The sequence below is a fragment of the Eulemur rufifrons genome, chromosome 25 (genome assembly GCF_041146395.1).
Source record: "Eulemur rufifrons isolate Redbay chromosome 25, OSU_ERuf_1, whole genome shotgun sequence".
Lineage (NCBI taxonomy): Eukaryota > Metazoa > Chordata > Mammalia > Primates > Lemuridae > Eulemur > Eulemur rufifrons.
The window spans coordinates 11567840-11591937 of NC_091007.1; the positions used below are offsets into that span (position 1 = coordinate 11567840).

Sequence of the window (24098 nt, forward strand, 5' to 3'; positions counted from 1 at the left end):
ATACTATCTGACTAGGCATGGTGGCTCACGCCTGTAATCCCAGCACTTCGGAAGGCCAAGGCAGAAGAAGGATCATTTGAGGCCAGGAATTTGAGATCACCCTGGGCAACACAGCGAGATGTCCATCTCTACCCTTTCCCCCCAAAAAATTAGCTGGGCATGGTGGCATGTGCCTGTCTTTTTTTTTTTTTTACCATTGTTGATTTAAAGTCTACTTTCTCTGATATGAGAATGACTACACCTGCTTGCTTTTGGTTTACATTTGCATAGAATATTTTTTTCCATCCCTTTATCTTGAGTCTGTGCGAGTCCTTGCAAGTTAGATATGTTTCTTGGAGACAGCACACACTTGGGATGTGTTTCTTAAATCCATTCAGCCAATCTAATTCTTTTATGTGGGGCATTAAGACCATTCATGTTCAGTGTTAGTATTGATATGTAGGATACCGTTCTGTTCATAATGTTGGATGACACCTTGTTTTGTTTTCCCTCTTGTGCTATTATTTTATTAGAGCTGTGAGCTTTAACTTTTAGGTGTTTTTACACTGGTGGGTATCTATTGTGCTGTTCCATGTATGATATACTTTTGAGCACTTCCTGTAGGGCAGGTCTAGTAGTAATAAATTCCCTTAGTCTTTGCTTGTCTGGAAAAGTCTTGATTTCTCCATCCTTTATGAGATTTAGTCTTACAGGATACAAAACGCTTAATGGGCAGTTGTTCTGTTTAGGAAGACTAAAAATGGTACCCCAATCTCTTTTGGCTTGTAAGGTCTCTGCTGAGAAGTCTGCTGTTAACTTGATGGGTTTTCCTTTGTAATTTAGTTGTCGCTTTCGTCTTGTAGCTTGCAGCATTTTCTCCTACGTTTTGACTTTGGCTGGGTTGATGCCTATGTGTCCTGGAGATGTTCTGTTTGCTAGGAATCTTCCTGGTATTCAATGACCATCTTGTATCTGGATATCTGAATCTCTGGTGATACCAGGGAAGTTTTCCTCAATAATTCCTCAACAGTACTACATGTTTACTAGAATGGCTAAAATTTAAAAGACTAATAGCAAGTGTTGGCAAGGATATGAAACTTCTCACTTAAATACTGATTGTGGGAATGGAAAATGGTAAAAATCTTTTGGAAAACTATTAGCATTTTCTCATAAAGTTAAAGAAATTTACCACATAACCCAGCCATTCGCCATCTAGGTATTTATCCACAAGAAATGAAAACAAAGGTCCACACAAAGAATTGTACATGAATGTTCACAGCAACTTTATTTGTAATGGCCAAAAACTAGAAACAACTTAAATGGCAATAATCATGTGAATAGATAGATATATATTATAGTGTATGATATTCCATTGTATGAAATATTAATCAACAATTAAAAAAAGAGCAAACTATCAATATACACAACAACATGGATGAATTCCAAAAACATCAACACTTAAGCAAAGCGGTTACACTCAAAAGAGTTATACTCTATGGTTTTATTTATGATATACTACAATTTAATCTATAATAAAAGAAAGCAGATCAGTGGTTGCCTCGGTTAGGGCTGGAGACTGACCAAAATAGGGCACTAAGGAACTAGTTAGTGTGATGGAAACGTTCTATGTCTTGATATGTGGTGGTGCTGGTTACATGGTTGATGTGTTGGTGAAACTCAAACTGCACACTTAAAATGGGTGCAATTTACTGTATGTAAATTATGGTTTCATAAAAAATTTGTAGGAAAATTTTTCATGATAAGAAATTGGTAGAAAAAAACACAATTTCATATTATTTTGAAAATAACTTAATGTACATCAGTGTTAAACACTTCTGCTGAGTTCATAACAAGTGAAATGGATTAATTCTGACAAATTTGCTATAAGAAGCATTCAGTAATTAATAGCCAGTGACTGCCTTCCTTGTTTTTACCACACACTATATATATTGTAGGAGTATTGAATAAAAGCAAAGAATTAAAGTTTAATATCACCACAGACAGAACCAAGCATTTGGAAGACCAAAATATTGATCTCTCTGTCTCTACAGCTGTAAATTAAAAAAAAAAAAAAAATAACATGCTATCTTCTGATAGACCATAAAATGTTAATTCCCTTTTCCTAAACTTTTTATTTATATATGACTTACCTTCCAATTAAGCCACCAGAAACCAGTATTTGGCAGTGTTTTTCAATCACATTTTCATTGCCATATATACTTGTTAAAATGGTAATAATTACTCACTTCAATTGTCTTGGCCAGTAACTGTGTCTGAGGAAAATTATACTTGTATACTTCATTAGCAACGGTGTTTACATCAATGGCAGCCACCACTTGTGCAGGTATACCACTTTCTGTAATGACAAATGGAATATCCTAAGAAGAAAAGTCCTCAAAAAGAAAAGTTCATTATAGAAAGCAGTCAAAGTAGCAGAATTTAGTAGTACATTTCCTTACTTCCTCATTTATCTAGCCAAATCTCAGATTGTTGATGGAGGGCCAGGAACTAGGCATGACGTGGAATATTTGAACATGCACTTCTCGTTCATCTCTCTGACAGAATTCCAATGCTAAAGATAAGATTTAAAGGTTTTAGTGGTAACCTCTTATATTTGTTTTCCACCCTCACTAAGACAGATGCCTATGGATCGAACAGAAAGTTTTCCTAAGTTAAAACAAACCAAAAATAGGAAAGTGAAGTATATTCTTAAAAGCCACATCATCTGGAACTTTACATAAATAAATTACCATTTGTTCCTCACTTTGTCACATTAATACAAAATTGCTTCACAATTACCACTGAAAATGCTTTCAGGTAAGTTTTCTTTTTTATTAACAGCTTTATTGAGATACAATTCACAGACCACAAAATTCACCCAATTAAAGCTTAGGTAAGTTTTAAAATGAGGAGAAAAATTAATTGGTGTCAAAATGTAAAAGGCTCAAAGACCAAAAATTTAAAATTTTGACAGACCAGAGAGAATATGAGAAGAATATGGAAAATAATCATAAACGTGTGTCTTTATTGCCCCTCTATCTTGCTGCTGAAGAAAAACATTTTCAAAATGTGTTCAGATTCAGAGAATTCTAGCATATTCTTTAATGGCAGTCAAAATTTGAACTCTGTAATGGTAGCTGCTGCTATATTTTGTAATTACCACCCTCTTCACCAAAACATGTATAAAACTAATTATGTGCGTACTCTATCCTAAATCAGGAGAAAATGTGATGAGTTTTAAAAAGAGAAGTATTTGAGACTTAAGAAAATCATCAGAGAAAACAACTACAATTACATAGTAGCTCCAAATGGTTATTTCTTTAATATCCACTTGCAGATTAATAGTTAGTTTAGCTTAGCCCAATATCAAAAAAGGAAAAAAAAAATTAGGATCTGAGGAGCTGGGGCTCATGTAGCAGACACCTGGAAATAAAAGCAGCAGATAGAGCAAGGAGAAAGGCTCCCACACACTCACAAAACAATCACAACCTTACACTGAGGCCTAGAAGAGATGAGGCCAGAGAGAAACGGGCACAAATGTCTCCGAGTAAGTACTCACTAAGTGCCTGCTAGGCACGATGCTCAGGCAGGACCAGTTACCCAGGTATCCTGCTGAAAAGGAAGGTTCCCTAGGCTTTGTACCCTAGAAGCTTTGAGGTCTGGTTAGTAATACCATAGGTAGTCTCCACTGAGTTTAAATTCAATAATTGTTACTTGCTTTAGTATAAATTTAAAGTTATAAATGATATCTTTGTCAAAGGCATCAGATCTTGGAACATAAGTCAAGGAGGCTTCTAAACAAAAAAAAGTATTAGTATATAAGGATCAATTTGCAAAATCACAGAACTGTTCTAATTCAGGTCAAAAACTAAGCTAATCCTTACAAGAGCTCAAAATTAAATAAACCTCATTGTGCTATTTTACTGTTTTGCTAAATATGTTGTAATCATCATGGTATAGCCTGCTTGCATTCCCATTACATATGCAGCAAACTGGGATTACCCTGGAGTTGGTTAATAGGACTTTTGTCTTTTTTCAGGCTGGGTGAAAATCCACAGAGATGTGCTAAATCTGTACCATAATCAATAATTAATTTTATGGTCTTGTATTATGTGCCTAGAGGTCATAAAACTCACCAAAAACCAACCACCAAATGAGTGTTTCATGCAGAGATCCAAAAATGGGTGAACTGAAAATTCCTTCTCAGGAAAGACTGGATTTTTAAAGCCAATAAGCAAATGTACTCTTGGCATAAACTGATGTATATATTTTAGACTGTTATAAAATTAGGACCTATTGTGTAGCCCAAAAAGTCACTTCCATAAAGAGAAACGGAAGTATTAAGATATTACTGACACAAATTCAACTTGCTATTTCAAAACAATTGTTTGCGGGATACTGATGTGTTTCTAAGGAAAAAGTTAAACTGACACATAATTTTAAAAAGCAAGTCTATCAATTCTGTCAAAATCTTAAATTGAGCTCCAAAGACAAGTTGTCTTTACATTTCCTAATATACAGTTTAAATCTGTAGTCTCTAAAAATCCTTACTTTTAAGCTGCACAGATTTTTAAAATATATACCTAAAAATGTCAAAGTGAAAATTCTCTAGAATTTTGCCTAGGTGAGCTCCACCACTTAAGCGATCTCACAGTAGTGGTTAACAAAGGGGAGAGAGAATCGGGAAAAGGGATCTGTCAGGATCTTTTGGTGGAAGTGGAGGGAGGGGATGTCTTTTCAGTACTTTGATCTATTACTTTGCTCGAATTTTATTCATGATATTTCAGTTACTTTTCAGGGTTTCATATTTATCAATACGAAGCATGGGTAAAAAAAAAAAGTGAGACATCATAGTTAAAGAAACACAGTAAATATTATTTTAAAAGGTTGTCAGACTGTATCTATAAGGAAAGGGTAAGGATATCATGCTTCCATTTCTACGAGGACTGAATTTTAAAAGGCAGATTTAGTTATATCAAGAGAGACTTCTACATGAGATGTTAGAAATGCCACTGAGAATACATACATAATTCTTGCTCTCAAGTATGTTTCTTATAAAAGTAGAAAGGAATCACACACATACCCCAGGTTTGAATATCAATAATTTTCCTTCTTTTTCTAGTCACTCTCTCTGGGAAAGGGAAGAACTTCTGGTTGGTAACAGTGAAAAGGTTTACAAGTTCACTGCAAACCTCTACTTGATTTTCCTAACCAAACAAATAAAAAAAATTTAATTGTTCATGTGTAGTTATTTAGGTAGGAAGAAATCAATATTTAAAAAATGTAAATGTAGAACTAACCAGCCCACTTTGACATAAGATAAGGAAAGTGGTTTTTTAAAAATTCTTTTCCTTCTTTATCATTTATTTTCTGATCTGTATCTCATATAGGTGAGTAACTATTTGAATTACTCATAATAATCACACCTGAGACATTTAATCAGGTATGTTAACACTGACATCTAGTTGTAAAATGGAAGATCAGTTGAATACACCCAATGCCTATTTCCTTTCATTCAGAGTGATAGCTTAATTAGGAAAGACAGTACTAAGCACAAACAGACCAGTAACGATATTCTCTCTCTCTCTCTCTCTCTTCCCCGCTCCCCACCCCCACAACTCCCAAACCCCAAACCTGTAGCTTTCTTTGGCCAAACAGAAGAGAAAAAGCAATCATTAGCCACTTCTGGCAGGGCCACAGGAGGGCCGCAAAGCATCATATCACACTTAGTCCTGAGGGTGCAGGGAGCCTCCATTTCCAGGAGCACACGTGGGTCCTTAAAAAGATTTATTTCTAAATATAGGTAGCTGAAATTAGAGTTAACCTGAAACTCTAGAATAGCACCATCCAACAGAACTTTCTGTGATGATGAAAGTGTTCTATGTTGGTGCTGCCCAGTATGGTAGCCACTAATAATCACGTATGTAGTTTATTAAGGACTTAACACATGGCTAGTACAACTGAGGAACTGAATTTTAATCTAATTTCATTTTGATTAATTTAATTTAAATAGCTACATATGGCTAGTGGCTACCATACTGGGTAGCACAGCTCTATAATCACTGCGGTAGCCAGCAACAAAAATCCCAGACAGAAGACGGCATGGATAGTGGGGACAGCACAGCCTATGGAGTCAGAGAAGTCCATGTTCAAATTCCAGATCTGCCCCTCGCTAGTTATGCGGCTTTGGAAAATTTACCTATTCTCTCTAAGCCCCAATTTCCTCATCAATGAGACAGACATAATAACTAACAGTTCCCATAAAAGGATGCTATAAAAAGTAAATGAAATAAAGTATATAAAATACTTAGCTTATAGTAGATGCTCAATAATTATTAAAATTCCTATCCTCTGCCATCTATCTGGAATATTATAGATTAAATAATAATTATTATTTTAATTATTATTATTAAGCCTAAGAAATACTAGTGAGAAAAGTTAGTTTCCTATATACTACATTAAAGAAACTATTACGGAATATCAACAGTAAGTCTCTAATTACATTACGACAAACAATATACAGTCTTTGTTTCTATATTCAGTGTAGAGAAAAACTGATTTATAGGAATCAAAATGCAGGAACACTGCATAGATGCTTAATTTTTCCTTTTATTTACAATTATCTACTAGCAGAGAAACTAGTACCACTTCACAGACCAAGCTGGATCTTAGGTGAAATACTGTTATGTCTTTTTTGATGATATCAATTTTCAATACCCTTGTCCTTCTTCTCATTTCAAACTACTAAGCAATATTCCTCTTTATGTCAAACTCAACACTAAGCAAACGAGTATTTTAAAAAACAGTATGGAAGCAGGATAACAAACATCACATTCTTCTTATCACAGAATTCAAAGAACTTCCCAATTTCTCCTTAGTGCTCAATGTCTGAAGTAAATTTTACTTCAACCTAGTATTAATGATTCTTACCCTGATTTGATCATTATACATTGTATACATGTCTAGAAATATCAAATGTACCCCATGAATATGTACAATTATTATATATCAGTTAAAAATGTTTAAGAAGTCTTTTGATAGTTCACCATTTTCCTGATAAAATCCAAACTCCTTAGCAGGATCTGGACCCTACGTACCTGTCCAGCCTCCTCTCCTGACACAGTCCTTTGCCCAACCCCGTTCTCTTCCAATCACAGCCACCGCACTCACATACTTATACTTTTCCCACAGGTAATACCCAACTACTTATGGTCTCCCACTTGGATCATAATTTCTCAATCCTTGTGACACCGCAAATAGTTTAAAGACCTATCCCTCCCTGCCTATCCCCTGACACTCTCTCTTGTTCTAGATCACTCTTACTGGTCTCTCAGGACTCACTCAGTTCAGGCATAGCTCCTCCAGTGGGCCTTCACGGGGGCCACCAGTCTGAAACGGGTTGATCCCACGTGCTCTCATGACACTGTGTAGTTCAAGCTACCATCACATTTTCTCAAGACACTGCCTCTCTCAGTAGACTATTCAGTCTGACAGAGTCCAGGCCATGTCTCATGCATTTGAGTACTCTCAGCACCCAGACACGGCTGTAACTGGTACACAACAGGCCCTCAATAATGTCTCTTGATGAAGCAGATGCGTGAGAATGAGTGAATTATGATTTCTAAAATCAACTCCTGATTGTTGCTGATTACTCTCTTTGTTGTCCTGTTTCTGAGAACAGCACCAGCTTAAAAAGTGTCTAATAAGCCTGAACTTATGTCTTTATGACTGTCTATATCAAAGTTCATATTTAAGTATATTGTTTCACATTGAGGTCAAATTTTTACCTTGGAAACACCTACACTGAAGTTTCCAGGCTGACCTACAAAATTCTACTTAACTTACAAATATCTTAAATATAGCACCAATGGTGCTAGGTCAGGCATTAAGTAAATATCTATTAGAACATCTGTCATGGGCATTCTACTGAGAATACAAGATGTGTAGATATTTGTTTTCTGCTTTGCTAGCATCCAGCCCCTCTTTTCTGTTAATAGTGCCAAATTTTCTTTTGAGATTTTACCTCACACTCTGTCAAGTGGTTCAGATGGCCTCAAAGCCCCCACCCCCAGCTTCTAGGAAGCATAGGTCAAGTGCCTGAGCCACTAAAACTGGCCAGAGTGGTCTCAGAATGGGCACCCCACTCAGAATAGGCCAATTAGGCAACCCCTAATTAGGGAACCCCTGGCTTTTTCTTGTGTAACCAGAAAGAGTTGCTTGATCTTTCTCACTGGGTTTAACTTTGGAAAGATATAAGGTTAGAGGCTACTACAGCCACCTTGATGGAATAAGGGGAGAGCATATATTAATATAAAAATGCACCCAATCCAGAAGGAACAAAACTGAGATATGTGAAGAACTGGTTCCTGGTGGCGTGATTTGAGTTACTGCTTCAAGTTCTACCCTAAACTAGGCCTACATTTGGACTTGGTCGATACAAGTCCATATTTATAACTTTTACATAAACCAGTTTGGGTTAAGTTTTCTGCCACTTGCAAATAACTGTTATAACAGGCACTCAAGTGAACACACACAATATCATTTGTTCCTATAAGGAAATGCATTTCAAATTCCAACTTGGCAAACAGAGCAACATGAATGCAAAAGCCCTGTGCTTATGAGTAATTACCAGACTATGTATCTGCAAAATAGAAGCACTCCCCTTGATCAAACACTCCCCAAGTGTCCTAAATTGAGGTCAAAATGGCAGGATTCTCCAAATTTGGGAGCAAGGACTTCCTTATGGGGCTGGCCAATGACCTATTTCTACATATGGATACTAACTATGACAAATATGGAGAAAGCTACTGATACACTATAGCTCCAATGTCTTTTTAAAAGCACATAATGTTTTCAGTTGTACAGTCTTACCAATTCTTAAGACTGTACAATAAAATTTATGTCCCAAAAGTAAAATGGTTAAAATAGAAATTTTATTACAAGCAATTCAAAAATAAAGAATTTTACATGATCAATAAACATATAATAGATGCTGAACCTCACCAATAATGACAGAAACCCACATTAATCAGTTTTACCTACCAGATTGGCAAAGATTTAATAAAATGAATACTGTCTAGTGCCAGCAAGTGTTTGAGAAAATGTGGCTTCTCTCACGTTGTTTGTAATATAAACTGATATAATCCTTCTGCTTATTAGACCTAGCTATTTCATATCTGAAAATGTGTGCCAAGGAAAAATCTGGACAAGTATTTAAAGACAATTGCAAAACTACATATATATGTAGCTCATATATTCATATATGTATGAATATAAATGCTAAGAAAGTTAATCCATATTTACCGATACACAGTGATATCCATATTATTTACTACACAAAACAAGTTACAGAATATCCTGCTCAGTAACAGTCCAAGTTTTATAAAGTATATGTGTATGTGTACACACATTGAGAAAGCAAATATCAACAGAGGCTATCTCTTGGTGGTACAATATGGAGGTAATTTTTACTTCTTGCTTTAAAAATTTTTGGTTTTTCTTTTTTTACAATGAGAATGTACTACTTTTATAATTGGCAAAAAGCAAACAAAAAAAAAAAACTATTTTTATCTTGGAACAAAAGAATCCAATGCTTCTCTTGGTTATGACCCTGAGAAATAACAAAAGGAAAGCAAGCAACAAGGACAGACAAGAAAGGTTTGGATACATTCTCAAAACAATTGGGCTGTGACCACTTCATGGCACATACACATCAATAAATAATTATAACTTACTGCATTATTTTATCCCACTAAATCAACAACAATCAGAAGAAAAAAAACAGTAAGAATGAAGCCACTTCACAGAAGTCTTTTAAAGATCAGCAAGTAAGTAGCACAGGACGAAAAATGTAATGGTAAAAGCAACCTATTTACATAATTATAGAGGTCAAAGGATATAAACTATTTAAAAAGAGATAACACAAACACATGTGATCCAGCCAATTATAGGTCTGAACAACAAAAACTTTGTATTTGTTTTACATAAATTTGCTTTGAATGAACGATCACTCATGAATGGTTCATCACTACAATATGTTTACAATGTTCTTTGCTGATGCTTTCTCATAATTTTATAAGATGACAATTTCTGACATAGTCATGAAAAAGTCAATGAAAAAATTAGAAGGGATATAATCATCAGTATTCTGTATCTAGTTAACTGTGAATTTTTAAAAGATTTATTGTAACAATATAATTATTTTAACAATATTTTCTAATATATAATATATAAAATAACTCATAAAGGTTCACAAAATTAACCTAAGAAAATCCTTTCTAAATTTGTCCTGCCATTCTGAGCCCTCCTTTGCTTTATAGTTAACTCTCCTTAAAAGCTTATACTTTTTATCATTATTGGCTTAATAAAGTTTCAAACCCTATCCTGAAAAATGCTATGTGTTTAATTTCTTCCTCTAAAAAAAGAGTAAAGTTTTACAATTTTGCACTAGGCCAGAAAACATTGGTTAAGCATAAGACCTATGTACTTCAGTTGCTTCATTCTTTACATCCCCTTTCCAAGTCTCCTCCTAACTATGTATTTCTCTACAAATCTTTTCCCAACTAAACCCTGTAGCATTCAGTTCCTTAGGTACTATTATTGTATTTTTAATCAAGGCTGTCTTATGTACCCTCTTATGGGACTCCGTGTGTGTGTGTGTGTGTGTGTGTGTGTGTGTATTAATATATCCTGAGGAAAGAAGATTTAAGGTATGGGTATCTATTTCTTTTTCTGCATGTGTTTGTATTCTAGCTCTGCCATTTTTAGTTGTGTGACTTAGGCAAGTTTCTTGTCTCTTTAAGTCTCAGTGTCTTCACTTGTAAAAGAGGCATAATAAAGTTTCTATGTCATAGGGCTTTCTGAGGATCAAATGAGTTAATATCTAAAAACACTTAGATTAGTATCTGCCACATAATATTACTCAATAAATGTTTGCTATTATTATCAAAAGCGCAAAGACTTTTTAAATATTGAGAATATCAAGTGCTAGAAAGGACCAAATGTGACCAAAAAAAACTTTCACTGCAGATGTGAACATCAATTAAGGATCACTATTTCAGTGAGTATTTGGCAATATGCATCTAAAGCCTTAAAAATTAATTTGGATTTATCAGTTTTACATTTGGGCACAAATATTAAGGTGTGGTAGGCAAAATAATAGTCCCCAAAGATATCCACATCCAAACCCCGGAAACCTGTGGAAATGTTATTTTGCATGGGAATGGGGACTTTGCAGGTGTGATTAAGATAAGGGTTTTGAGATCAGGAGATTATCCCAGATTATGCAGGTGGGCCCAGTATAAGCACAAGATGGACAGAAGTAGTTAGAATCGGAAAAGGGGGTGTAAAGAGGCAAGCAGAGGTCAGAAAGATTTGAAGATGCTACACTTCTGGCTTTGAAAATAGACAAGGGATCCTGAGCCAAGCCATGCAGACAGCCTCCAGAAGCCAGCAAAGCCGAGGAAACAGACTCTCCCGCAGAGGCTCCAGAGGAATGCAGCCCTGCCAACACCTTGATTTTAAGACATCTGACATCCAGAACTGTAAGATAAAAATGTTGCTTTAAGTCACTGAGTTTATGCTTATTTGTTACAGCAGCAGTAGGAAACTAATACATAGGACAATAATTAGAGATGTGAAGAAAAGATTTATATATAGGATAAATGATGTATTTTATTTATAATAGTACAAAATTATAAACAATCTAAATGTCCAAAAGTAGACGATCACTTTGAACAAGTATGGTACTTCCATAAAATGGAGTAGAACACAACCATTAAAAACGAAGTTTATAAATACTATATTTAATGGTAAGGGAAAATATTTAAGATATTCTATGTAAAAAAGAAGGCTGTAATTTATTTTAATTTTCATGAACACATTCGAATAAAGATTAAAAAGATATAACTTAAGTCTTTACCAGTGTTTATCTCTGCATTAGCATCATGGGTGTTTTTTTGGGGGGTTTGTTTTTAATTTTCTTCCCTATTTGTGTAGCATAGGTATTCCCCAGTAGAGCATAATGTCTGGAGGAAACATGCAGTCTCATTCAATGCTGTATCCCCACCACATGGGACAATAACTGACACACAAAAACCACTCCATAATTCTATGCTGAATAAATAAATGAATGTTTTCAATATGTCCCAACTTTTTTTTCCTGTTAAAATTGTATTTATTTTTAGTTCATTAAATTGTTCATTGTAAAAAAAATAATTTATTTTTCTGTCATATAAAAGCAACATTTTATATGACAATATTACATTTCATTTCTTTTTTCTTTTTCTTTTTTTTTTTTTTTTTTATTTCAGCTTATCATCATAGGGGGTACAAAAGTTCAGGCCACATACACTGCCCATGTCCCGCCCATCCCCCCGAGTCAGAACTTCAAGCGTGTCCATTCCCCAGATAGTGCGCATTGCACTCATCATGTAGTTATACCCCCATCCCCGCCCCCCATCCCCACCCCACTCCCCCTCCCCCCCAGTCAGAACATTCAAGCGTGACCAATCCCCAGACTGTGCACAATGCACTCATCATGTGTCCCAACTTTTTAACAAATGTATTACTGATACAGTTAAAAATAAAAAACAATAAATGCAAACAGTATTATTTAAATATTCAACTTCAAGGGTAATCAAAAAATTAAGCTAACGTTTTTCACCTAGTAAATTATATATTTTAAAATATTATTGGCCTATTTACAGTCACATAGACATTACTGAATATAAACTAATATGTCCTTTTAAAAAGAAATTGGACAATACTATCAACAACCTTTAAAATGTTCATGCACTATATCTTGCTCATTGAACAAATATTTATTGAGCATCCACTATGCAACGGCACTATTTTAGGTACCAAGGATGCAACAGTGAACAAAACAGAACAAAACAAAACAAAACAGAAACTCCCCACCCTTACGGAGCTTACATTTTAGAATAGGAGGCAGTCAATTAAAAAGATAAACAAGTAAAATACATAGCATGTGAGGCAGTAATAAGTGCTAAAGAGAAAAAATAAAACAGGAAGGGGGACGGGGGCAGGGCAGAGGATGCAATTTTTCGTGCTGAGAACAATACAATGTGCATCTTTCCTGACTTTTTTTTTTATTCCTAAATACACACACATTACACACAAAAACCATATGTGTCCAAATATAAAACAACTAAAATAAAGTCAATCTCCCATTATCCTCATGAGAATACCCAAAATTAGAACTATGGCCATTTTTATTACATAAATTTTTAAGTATACAGCTGAAATAGTCAAATGGTTTCATATTGTATAATTTATAATTTAGTTACACAAACTTTTTTATATTTGATTTAATGACGATCATGTTTAAATTAAGTTTTACGTTAGAAAAACAAGTTCTATAATATTTATTGAACATTTTTTAACCAGCATGAAGAATTGCAGCTCTTATATGTCAACATGGGAACGGTAAAAGATATTTAATTGCCCCATTTGATAGGTTTGGCTTTTATTCAATAAACATTTGCTTCAAGAAGTCATTTGAAATAATCCTCAGGATCTGCTGTGAGTTTATGGAGCTATAATCCAAGATAATATCCAAAAAGAAATACAGAAAGGATTTCTTATCCCCTGACTACTGAACTGGACAATCCTTATGAAAACCTTTTATCAACCCTGTCAAGTGTTTCTTCAAGTCCTGCAAAATACTTTCAGCAAGTATTTCAGGTGAGTTTATAACCAGGTTCATTTACGAAGAAATATTTATTGAGAATGACAAACCCTGTCTCTGGCTCCAGGAATAAATGATAAAACAATGAATCCCTGCTCCCACACAGCTTCAGACAAGGAGAAGATTCCAGACATTTTAAATAACACGATCTTAGGATGTTCATTTAGAATATTGTCTTTCTTCTACTCAAAGTTCATGAAACAATTTGATTCTACTTTCTCACGCGCATCTTTAAAATCAGGGTCTTTATCACCAACAGAGCCTTTTTAAGTCCGCTAACATAGTGGTCAGGGGGACATCAACCTCCCTTCAGTCAAACTTACTTGAGATCGAGCCCTTTTTGAGTTTATGCATGATGATGTCACCGGAAATTTTATGCCAACCACAAATACCCATTAGCTATTTTGATTTCCACAAAGTAACCACCTACTGTATTACTTTGTAATTTTCAAAAGGCCTATTTACAATGACATCTGACACTTGTAATTGTGAGATCATCCCCCTGAAAATTATTTCTAAATCTTTAAATCCATACGTATGATTTTTGGCCATTGAGTGACGTCAATAAGCATCTAGAATTGGCATTAAGTTTCTTCAGGCTAATGTAACTTATTATCCAAACAACACTTTATTGCTTTGCTATTTAAAATAAAGTTCAAATTGAACAATATGAAAATCCTTCCTGAATTCTAAAATATAAAGCCATATTCTCCTGTTGAAGTATAATTATTTGGATAAAATGAATAGCTTACATTGAAGAATTTCTGACAAATGTGTCTATAACAGTATATGCATATATGTTTGGATTTTTTTATTTAAAATAATGGGATTATAAGCCTTTCAATTTTACAATCATGGGAGAAATGCAAAAGTTGACCTCTTTATACAAACAAACCCCTGAATTTTAAGTACATTGCCCTCGCCATATATTGATATGCCAAGCCACATAACAATCTAGAAAAATTGTAGATTCACAGCTTTTCCCTCAAACCATGGTCACCAACATTCTGACAGTTCAGAATCAACTGAAAGAAGTCACCTTGAATGCAGAACAAGGTAGAGATAAAGGACTACTAACTCAAAATCAACAAAGAGCACCAGTAAGTCTGAATATTCAAAGAATACAGTCTTAATAATTGATTCCGCAAGCAATAACTACAAAAATAAACTGGGGACACAAAAATAACATGCATTCTGAAGACGTAGGGAAATTATTCTGGTACTATAATATCACCTAAACCTCAGAGGTTTTAGGATAAAATTTAAACATGGTAAAACTACATATTTAGTATTATTTGATCTGTTAAAGTTCCAACTACTTCTAACTAGAATTAACTGCAAATCCCTCGAATTAGGGGTTCTTTCTGGATCAAAGTTCACCTATAATTAAGGCACACTCCAGAGCCTCTGAGGGCTGTGTCTGTGCTGAGAGGCTCTGGTGTTTGTTTCTCAAGTTGTCTCACTGACTGAGCACTGGGGATTATCAACTTCACTATTGAGTCTGAAACAGAATCACTAATGATCACCAAGAACCATTAATGCTCAACTCTCTAATGGAGCTGTTTTACTTTAGTCCGAAGGATTTTGCTAGGTTTGTGGTGATTTAAAGTCCCAGAATGAAAAGAATTAGCAGATAAAAGTAAAAGCAACTCTTGGTCCAGGTGAAGTAATGGTATTTTTTCAATCCCAACACACACTCTACCTATTTCCTAAAAATGAGATGTAATTTTTTGCTTTTAGACAAGATGAGAGCTGGTTGGTACAGTTCCTGAATAGCACTTTTCAGCTTTCTGATAACTTTCCATGGGGAAAGCAAAAGGCAACAGAGATTTTAAGAAGGTTCTAGATACCAACAAATTCCAAATTGTACATATAACCTTAATCTCATATATCATTATGATAATAATCATTTTGTAATTACTTATAGATTTGCTCTCATATATCAACTACTTTTCAACTTTGCACAAAAAGAGGTCATATTTCTTGACAGGAATAAAAGGGTGAAAAAATAAAACACTTAAACTTCATTTTTTGACCATAGTTCATTGCTAATACATGATTTAAATTCTACATTGAGTAAAGACCAATTTATTCTCAAAAGACTTGGTTATTTTGAGAATATTTATAAATTTGTATCATATATTTCAAAAAGTCTGTTATCTATTAAAATTTCACACACAAGCATACAAAAACTTCTCATGATTCAGACTTAGTACTAAAGTTTAAACTTATCACAGTAGAATGGTATCTACTTCAAGCTATACACACTTCATAGCAAACATGATTCCAGTTCATTGTTTCATTTGTCCATTCATTCATTCAACAAATATATATATGTATATATAAGCAATGTTCTAGACAAAGTCTGTCCAATCATGGAGAGAGACAGATAATAAATAAGTATGTCATATGCCTAACAATTAAAAGCACTACAGAGAAAAAAAAAAAAAGCAGAGGCAGCCTGACAGCGTGGGAGAAGGGAGTGGTTCTATTCTTAACACAAGTTGATTGGAGAACATCTCTTTAGCAGCAACCTCAAGGAAAGGAGGAAGCAGGCCTGGCAAATATCTGGGAAGAGAACTTTCTAGGACAGAACAAGGGACACTGCAAAGGCCAAGAGATGGGAGCATGCTGGTCTTACAGTAGGAAAGCCAAAGGGCCAGAGAGCCTGGAGTAGAGCAAGCAAGGGGACAACCACAGGACATGTGGCCCGAGAGGGAAAGGTGCTCTAGCCTAAGCAGGCCTGGGAAACTTGTTTGGGATTTTGGCTTTTATGGAGTGATATGAGAAATGCCTCAGGAATTTTAATCAGAGGAATGACTTATCTGACATTTTTTAAAAGGTCACTCTGGCCACTCTACTGAAAACAAGCTTGAGGTGGTAAAGCAGAAGCAAGGAAACCAGTCAAAAGGCCATTACAATAATGCTTTGTCCAGGGTCCCTGGAAAAGCGGCTCAGGCAGAGCTTAGCTGCCGATGCTTTTTCTGGTAGGAAAACTCCAGGGTAGCAAGAGTGAGGGCAGTGAGGCAGGGAAGGAGGGAAAGCCAACCGAAGGCAGTGCGTTACCAAGTTGGTCACAGCTTCACAGGCAGCCCAGCCGACTGCTCTGACATGAGGGACTTGGTAGGGCCAGACTGCCTGGGACCACCACACCTCAGAGCTGGCAAGGGGAGGACTGTGTGACAGGCGATGAGAAGCCTTGCAGTAGAGGCACTACTGAGTCTAAAACAGCACTGCCATGTTCCCACATGCATTTGAGCAAGGAGCATTGCCGGCAGGAAGGAGGATGGGGATGTACCTGCTGGCTCCTTTCTCCTCCTGTCCCTTACTGGTCAAAGTCACCCCTGAGGCACGACTCTCCCCTTCCCCATCCCCCACCCCCACTTCATATTATGCTATCTGGCCCCTCTAGACAGCTGCCAGAGCAGCCAGATCCCATGCCCACAGCCTGGCACTTCATCTGAGCCCACAGACTAGGGGTGGACTGATCACACTGAGGCCTCAGAGCCCAGTCACCAGCCCCTGGCAGTGTTAGATGAAACAACAGCAGCATTAGCCAGGATGCGACACTAAACAAGCAGCCCAGGGCCCAGGAGGCAGGTGGGGCCAAGAGAATCTGGGTGGACATCTGACAAAACAGGAGGGAGATTACTGACCAGGTGGTAAAGGTGAAAATGGAGAGATATGATAGAATAATAAATATAGTCTGAAGGTAGAGCCTATAGAATTACCTGATGTGGGTAAAAAAGAAGAAAAAAGGATGCCTCCAAGGCTCAGGTCTGGACAACTAGAAGGATGGAGCCACCTGTTATTGGGATGGGGCAGGCTGCAAGAGCAGCGAGTTTTAGACGGGGAAGGAGACCAGCAGTTCAGCTTTGGACATCCTCAGAGCAAGCAGAGATAGTGGGAATAATAATAAATCCTGCCTAACAGAAAAATTACAGAGAGGCTTACTTCAAAGTTAGTCCAAGTTGTGAACATAATCGGCCAATATGTGCGGCCCTGGCACCTCTCCTCACTCACAACTCCAGCATCTCCTCCCACAGCTCCATCTCCTCCCTCTTGCAGCTCATCGGAGATTTCCTGAAACATGCACCAATGAACGCTATTTTCAGGATGTTAATATATGTGTTCCCCTTCCCCACTAAATAAAAGGCAGGGGTGGGGGGGACAGGGTCCTTGCTCAAATACATATGAGAAGCACTGTTTTACACCAATCAATGTCTTTACTGTAGGGCTTCTCAACACCTTTGATACATCTGACTTGTTCTGAGAATGTCTCAAGGAAAGGTGTCTTGTGAAGAGTTTCTAAACTTACTCGACCACCAAGGCACACTGATTAATCGCTCTCAGAAGACAGCGGCACCGGATACCAGCTAGGAAACAGCAACTCATCCAAAAACTCATTTTAATCTTGATGTCACTTGGTTTGTATCATCTAGTCCCTCCTTCTTGAAATCCTCTCTTCCTTTAATTTTCATGCACAAGGTTCTTTGGTTCTCCTCAGTATCTAGCATTTCCTGGCTCAGTTTCCCTCCTTGAATACTCTTTATCTGCCTACCCACAAAATTCTATTAGCCCTCAGTGTTCCATCTTGTTGGTCCTCTTCTCTATATACCCTCCATATATACACTAACATATCTTTATCTCCTTCCTATTTCTCTCCCCAATCCAAAATGCACACGCAGTTGCCTACTCGACATTTCCATGGGTCTCATGGACAGTTTAAACTCTGTTAACTCCAACATGAAACCTATTATTTCTCCCTCATCATGACTTGCAACTATACTATCTGATAAGCCAACCAAATAACCACCAAGTTTTACTGATTATTAGCTCCCATATGTCCCCTGAATAAGAGTCTTCTCTAATCATCAGCTCTGCCTAAAGTCATCATCTCTAACAATAATCTCCTAACTGGCTGCCCTGCCTCTAATCCACCCTCCCTTAGGACCATAAGGTAAAATGTCTAGAAATAACTGTGGTAGGTTCATTAGCTTTCCTTCATTAACCAGGCTTATAAGATAAAAATCCAAGCACATTATCAGAAATGCCATTTCATAATTTAGCACCTCTTAAACTTCATCTTCTTCTACTTTTTTGTAGTGCTTACATTGTGAAAGCATCTTGCTTAGTACAGTACATATACATCTCTCCACAGACCATGCTATTTCCTGTCTATATAGGATGTTCCCTCTGTTTGATGCACCTTTCCCCTTCTTATCTGGAAAACTGCCAATCATTCTCAAAAATCCTGCTTGAAAAAAACAGGACAAAATTGAAGGGCAAATTACCAATTAGATAAAATAAAATAAAATATATTAAAAGTAGAAACGAGGCAGTTGATGTCCTAGATGTAGACAGAGCTCTTACAAAGCAATAAAAAAAATAAAGATTATACCAATGGCAATAGGAACAAGTTACAATAAATACCAATAATAAGTATATGAAAATGTTCAATTTTCTAAGTGACATCAGCAGTATTACTTATATACTACATACCAGGAACTATGAATATGATTTAAAATTCATGGTCCAAAACCATAATTGCTTTTGCACCAACCTAATATGTAAGGTCCATATACACATGGTTTCATCTTCCTAACAGGCCCATAAAGTTAATATTATTATCCCAATTTTATCGATGAAGAAACCCAAAACAATTAAGCGACTTCCAAACAGTGTAGAAAAAAGACAGGAACTAACTTTACTGAGTACCGACATTATATTTTGTACATCAATTGTTTTATGTAAATTGCATAACATAAAAGGTACTACCACGTCCATCTCACAGATAAGGTACCTGGGCTCAGAAAGGTTAAATAACCTTCCAGCATTCACACAGCTAGTGTGTGGCAGATCTGCCTGATTCCTAAATAATGGCATTGATGGTATCGCTCAGAGAAACATATGGAGTAATTCAGAAAGCACTGGGAAAAAGGCCAGGGACATGAACCCAAAGTGAATATGGGTTGGGAGATCTGTCCCCTAGTGGAGAAGGTAAAACACTTTCTAGAGAATTAAGAGGGCAAAACATGTGCAGAATAGTCCACTCTGTTCATTGTCATCTCTTTTACCTCTTCATATTCATTCTATCTCATCATTTATGGCTATACATAATGCTTTTCTTCACCAATCTATTCCTATATAATTCAAATTTAGTCTGAAAGTTCTTTGACAACTTCAAATATTTAATAATCAATTTCTTCTAGAGGCCACTTTAAATGACATGTAATAACTTCCTGTAACTTTAAGATTTATGAATAAAAGTTGCTCATATTTATTGAGTACTTACTATATTCTAAGTACTATATAAGTACTTATAAAGATTAATTTATAATCTCACAACTCCCCTTTGAGGTAAGTGCTATTACTGCCCCCATTTTATAGAAGAAGAAACTGAGGCAAAGAAAGTTTGGTTTTTGTCCAACATCACATAGCTAGAAGTGACAAGCAAGATTTCAACCTAGGCCTTCTGACTACAAAACTGTATTCTTAAACTGGTAGACTAAACTGCCAGATTTCAACCAAGGCCTCTGACTTCAGAACAATACTACTAAATTGGGAGACTAAACAGCCTCTCCCACAAAGTGTCTTACATAAACACTGTCTACTGTTACTATTTCATAGTACCAAATTATATAATGATATAATAAAGACCAAGGTGATATAAAAATCATTTTTCAAACTATTTGACACTACCAGATCATTATCAGAGATAGTTTAAGTATCAAATACTAAAAGATTGATAAAATTTACAAAGTAGAAAAACCGTAACACCTGAAGGATTCCTAAAAGCATTTAGCAAAGGTAATGAAGAACTAAGATGTATATGTGTGTGTGTGTGTGTGTGTGTGTGTCTTCCTATTACTGATGTTTCTTCCAAGTGAGTGGTTTCCATTCATTTTTAAACTCCTCCCTCATCTCATCCCTTTACCTCCTCTTCCATGGAAGGAGGAACACCTTCTCTAACTGGCTAATTTGGGAAGAACAAACTGGGCATGCTTGGCTCAGCTCCACCTGTCTTCTTTTTGGGAATAAACTAGCCACAGGGAACATGTGCTGTCCAGAAGGTATGCTACCCAATTCTCCGATTCAATACTAGCTGATCCATTTTGCCCTCTCACTAAGCTACATCGTCCAGCTCAGCCTTTATTAATAATAAAAATTATATAGATGTTTATTTCCTATTTGCCGTACTATTTCTCAATTTGTTCAGAATTGGGAAGTGGAGTGCTATTTATTGAGCCTCCTTTAAAAAACCCAATAGATAGCTCCTAAAACAAATTAAACTGGTCATCTATTCATTAGCGCTGAGGAAGTAATTTGATCTGTGGACGACAGTAATGAATACTCTGCAGTGAAGTAAGTGTACATTATTCATCACATAAAAGATAAGTAATTCGAAGTTAGGATTCTCCTTTCCTGAATACACAAAATTCAACCTAGGTATTTCTTCTTTGTATTTCAAGTTTGGAAAAACACAATCTATTAACTTTCATAGATACCAGAGAAAAAATTAATGCAGGGTGCGTACCAGTGAAGGGAGAAAAGGCCCCCGAACTCACCAAGTGGGTTCTTGGCTTCACAGTGGAAAGAGTTTGAGAGCGAGTCAACTAGCGACAGAAAGCTTATTGAGAGACAGACAATAGATCTACTCCACAGACAGAGTAAGGGTCCTCTTCTGAGCAGGAGGGGGACCCACTTATGGGGCAATGGTAATGTTTTTAAATATTCAACAGCCATACATGACCACCACTGTCTTGAGGTCAGGCCATAAAGGTTAATCATAAATTGCTGTCATAGAAAGGTAAGTACAAGCAGTTTGTAAGGCATTCGGCTTAGTAATTCACCCATCCTCAGGTGGTCCCAGGCCAGCGACTTGCTGGCAACTTCCCTGTTCAGGGTGGTTAGGATCTGGCATCAGTCAAAATGGCTGCACTCAGGCTCTCTTGACTTTCTTTTTCTGCTTTATCCCAGTACGTTAAAAAATTATAAATAATTTTAAATGGGACAAATTTTTATGTTGTTTCACTTTAAATCTGACATGTTATATAAGAGTAACTATGGGAAAATAGGCATAAAAAAGAAAATTTTACAATCCCAAAGACAGACAGGTATAAAAGAGGAAAAACTAAGCAGTTCATATTCCAGCCCCTTACAACTGATGTTCCAAAAATATCCTTAGGTGACATTCAGATTTACATGGAAAAACACTTATAATGTACTTGCCTGATTCAGTTATAAACACATCTAGTTACAAAGTGGTTTGGTAGAGTCCCAGTTTGGCATTTAAGTCACTGAGAAATAAAGACAAAGAGATTCAGAAAATGAATAGCCTAATGAGTGGCAAAGGAGAGGTTTAAAATTTTAACAGAAAATATTAAAGCTTAGCAATTCTTACTACATAATCATGAGTAAGTATTTGTGACTAAAACTCAAAACCAACACCTTGGAAGACCTTTAGAAATTATTTGGAAGGGCAGGGTTTTTTTGCTTTTAAGGCTGTCTCCCATATTTGACTATATAGAAAACAGTCTAGCCAGGCACAGTGGTGTGTGCCTGTAGTCCCTGCTACTAGGAAGGCTGAGGCAGAAGGATTGCCTCAGGAGTTTGGGGCTGTAGTAAGCTATGATTGCACCACTATATTCCAGCCTGGGCAAGAGAGTGAGACCCTATCTCTAGTTAAAAAAAAAATAAAAGTCATCCAGCTACCTTAAACCACATTTTACTCTTCTCCTGCTATTATATTTTAAAATGAGAAAAGTACATAATCTTATTTGCACAAAATTTGCAAGGGGCCCGGCAGGCTCCACTGACACATAACCCACGACACTACTTCTACTGCTTTCTGAGAGGAGATTATTTTCACTTGGAAGTTCTCATTAGTCCCAACTGTATAGACTCTACAAGCATAAATTATATCAAAGTGTAAGTAGTTTCTGTACAGGGCAAACATGTATTAAAGAATGTAATAGACATTGTTATACTGTGGCCATCTAGAATCTTTGCCTGTTTCCTATGTTTGAAAATGTTGCCACATTATGGGTCCTTTCTTCACAAAACAAAAGTCAGAACTCATTTTCCCGGCTTCCTGCCTCTGGCAGTTCTCCAGTGCTCACCAACTAATTGTGTCCACGTAACTTCAGTTCAGAAGCAGCATTGTGTGGAAACAAATGAGAAAATCCATCTTATTGATAAGGGAGGTGACAGAGGCATCCACCTCTCAGGGGAAAACTCTGATGGCACTTCCAGCACCCAGTCCCAGCAGTCCCCAGAGTGAGGTTTGACCAGTGCTCCTGTGGACCTAACCAGTTTGTCAGGTGTCCTGTAGATTCTGTGAGTTTTCAAATGTCCTTTAGTATTTGTTTTCTGCTTATGTTAGCTAGAGAGTAGTTTCTGTGGTTTGCAACTAAGAACTGTGTATGATACCAAAAAAGAAGAATTTGGGCTAAGCAAACTACAGTTTTTAACAAAATAATGGAAGAATGATTATCAATTCAATGATAACCTTAACAGTCACCTACAGAGAGTATGGTACTGTGCTAGATGCTGTACAGAAACAAGGAGGAACAGCACAGAATAGGGACTATGTAAATACATGGCCATGCATATAAAAAATAAAGTTAAATGAAATTTAGAAAATATAGAAGCATCTATGTTAGTGACTGCAACAATGCAATAGCATATTGCATAAACTGGTAAAAACAAAAAATTTTTAATAAGGTATTAAAACATTCATTGGGTTTGGGGCAAATCTATCATGTTGTGAAAGAAATTAAATACACGTTGTATAACTATTAAAATTCAATAATGTGGGGAAAATATTTGCAAATCATATATATCTATGATAAGGTATTAATATCTAGAAAACATAAAGAACTCCTACAACTCAATAAAAAAAAGTGCAAAATGGGCAAAGGACTTGTATAGGCATTTCTTTATACTGAAGATATGCATATGACCAATAAGCACATGAAAGATGCTCATCATCTTTAGTTATTAAAGAAATGCAAGTCAAAACCAAATCTTTTCACACCCATTAGGATGGCTATAATTTAAAAAAAATAGCAAGTGGAGGGCACGGAGATGGAGAAAATGGAACACTCATGCATTGCTGATAGGAATGTAAAATTGTGCAGCTGCTATGGAAAATAGTTTGGTGGTTCCTCAAAAAGGTAAACAGTATTATCACATGATCCGGCAAGTCCACTCCTAGGTATATACCCAAAAAAATTGAAAGCAAGGACTCAGATACTTATGTACCAATATTCAAAGCATCATTATTCATAATAGTCAACAGGTTGAAACAACCCAAGTATCTATCAACAGGTGAACAGATAAACAAAACTGTATATACAATGGAATCATATTCGGCCATAAAAAAAATTGAGATACTACTACACACTAC

The 24098-nt window shown here is 36.2% G+C and overlaps 1 protein-coding gene across 3 annotated transcripts in view; it reads right to left on the reverse strand.

The window, feature by feature from the left end:
• TRDMT1 (tRNA aspartic acid methyltransferase 1) overlaps positions 1 to 24098 on the reverse strand; it is a 46315-nt gene that overhangs the window by 19246 nt on the left and 2971 nt on the right. For all 3 annotated transcript variants that reach the window (XM_069458758.1, XM_069458757.1, XM_069458756.1), the window contains exon 2: positions 2226 to 2335. In XM_069458758.1, coding sequence (XP_069314859.1) covers positions 2226 to 2335 — 110 coding nt within the window. The remainder of the gene's footprint in view (positions 1 to 2225; positions 2336 to 24098) is intronic.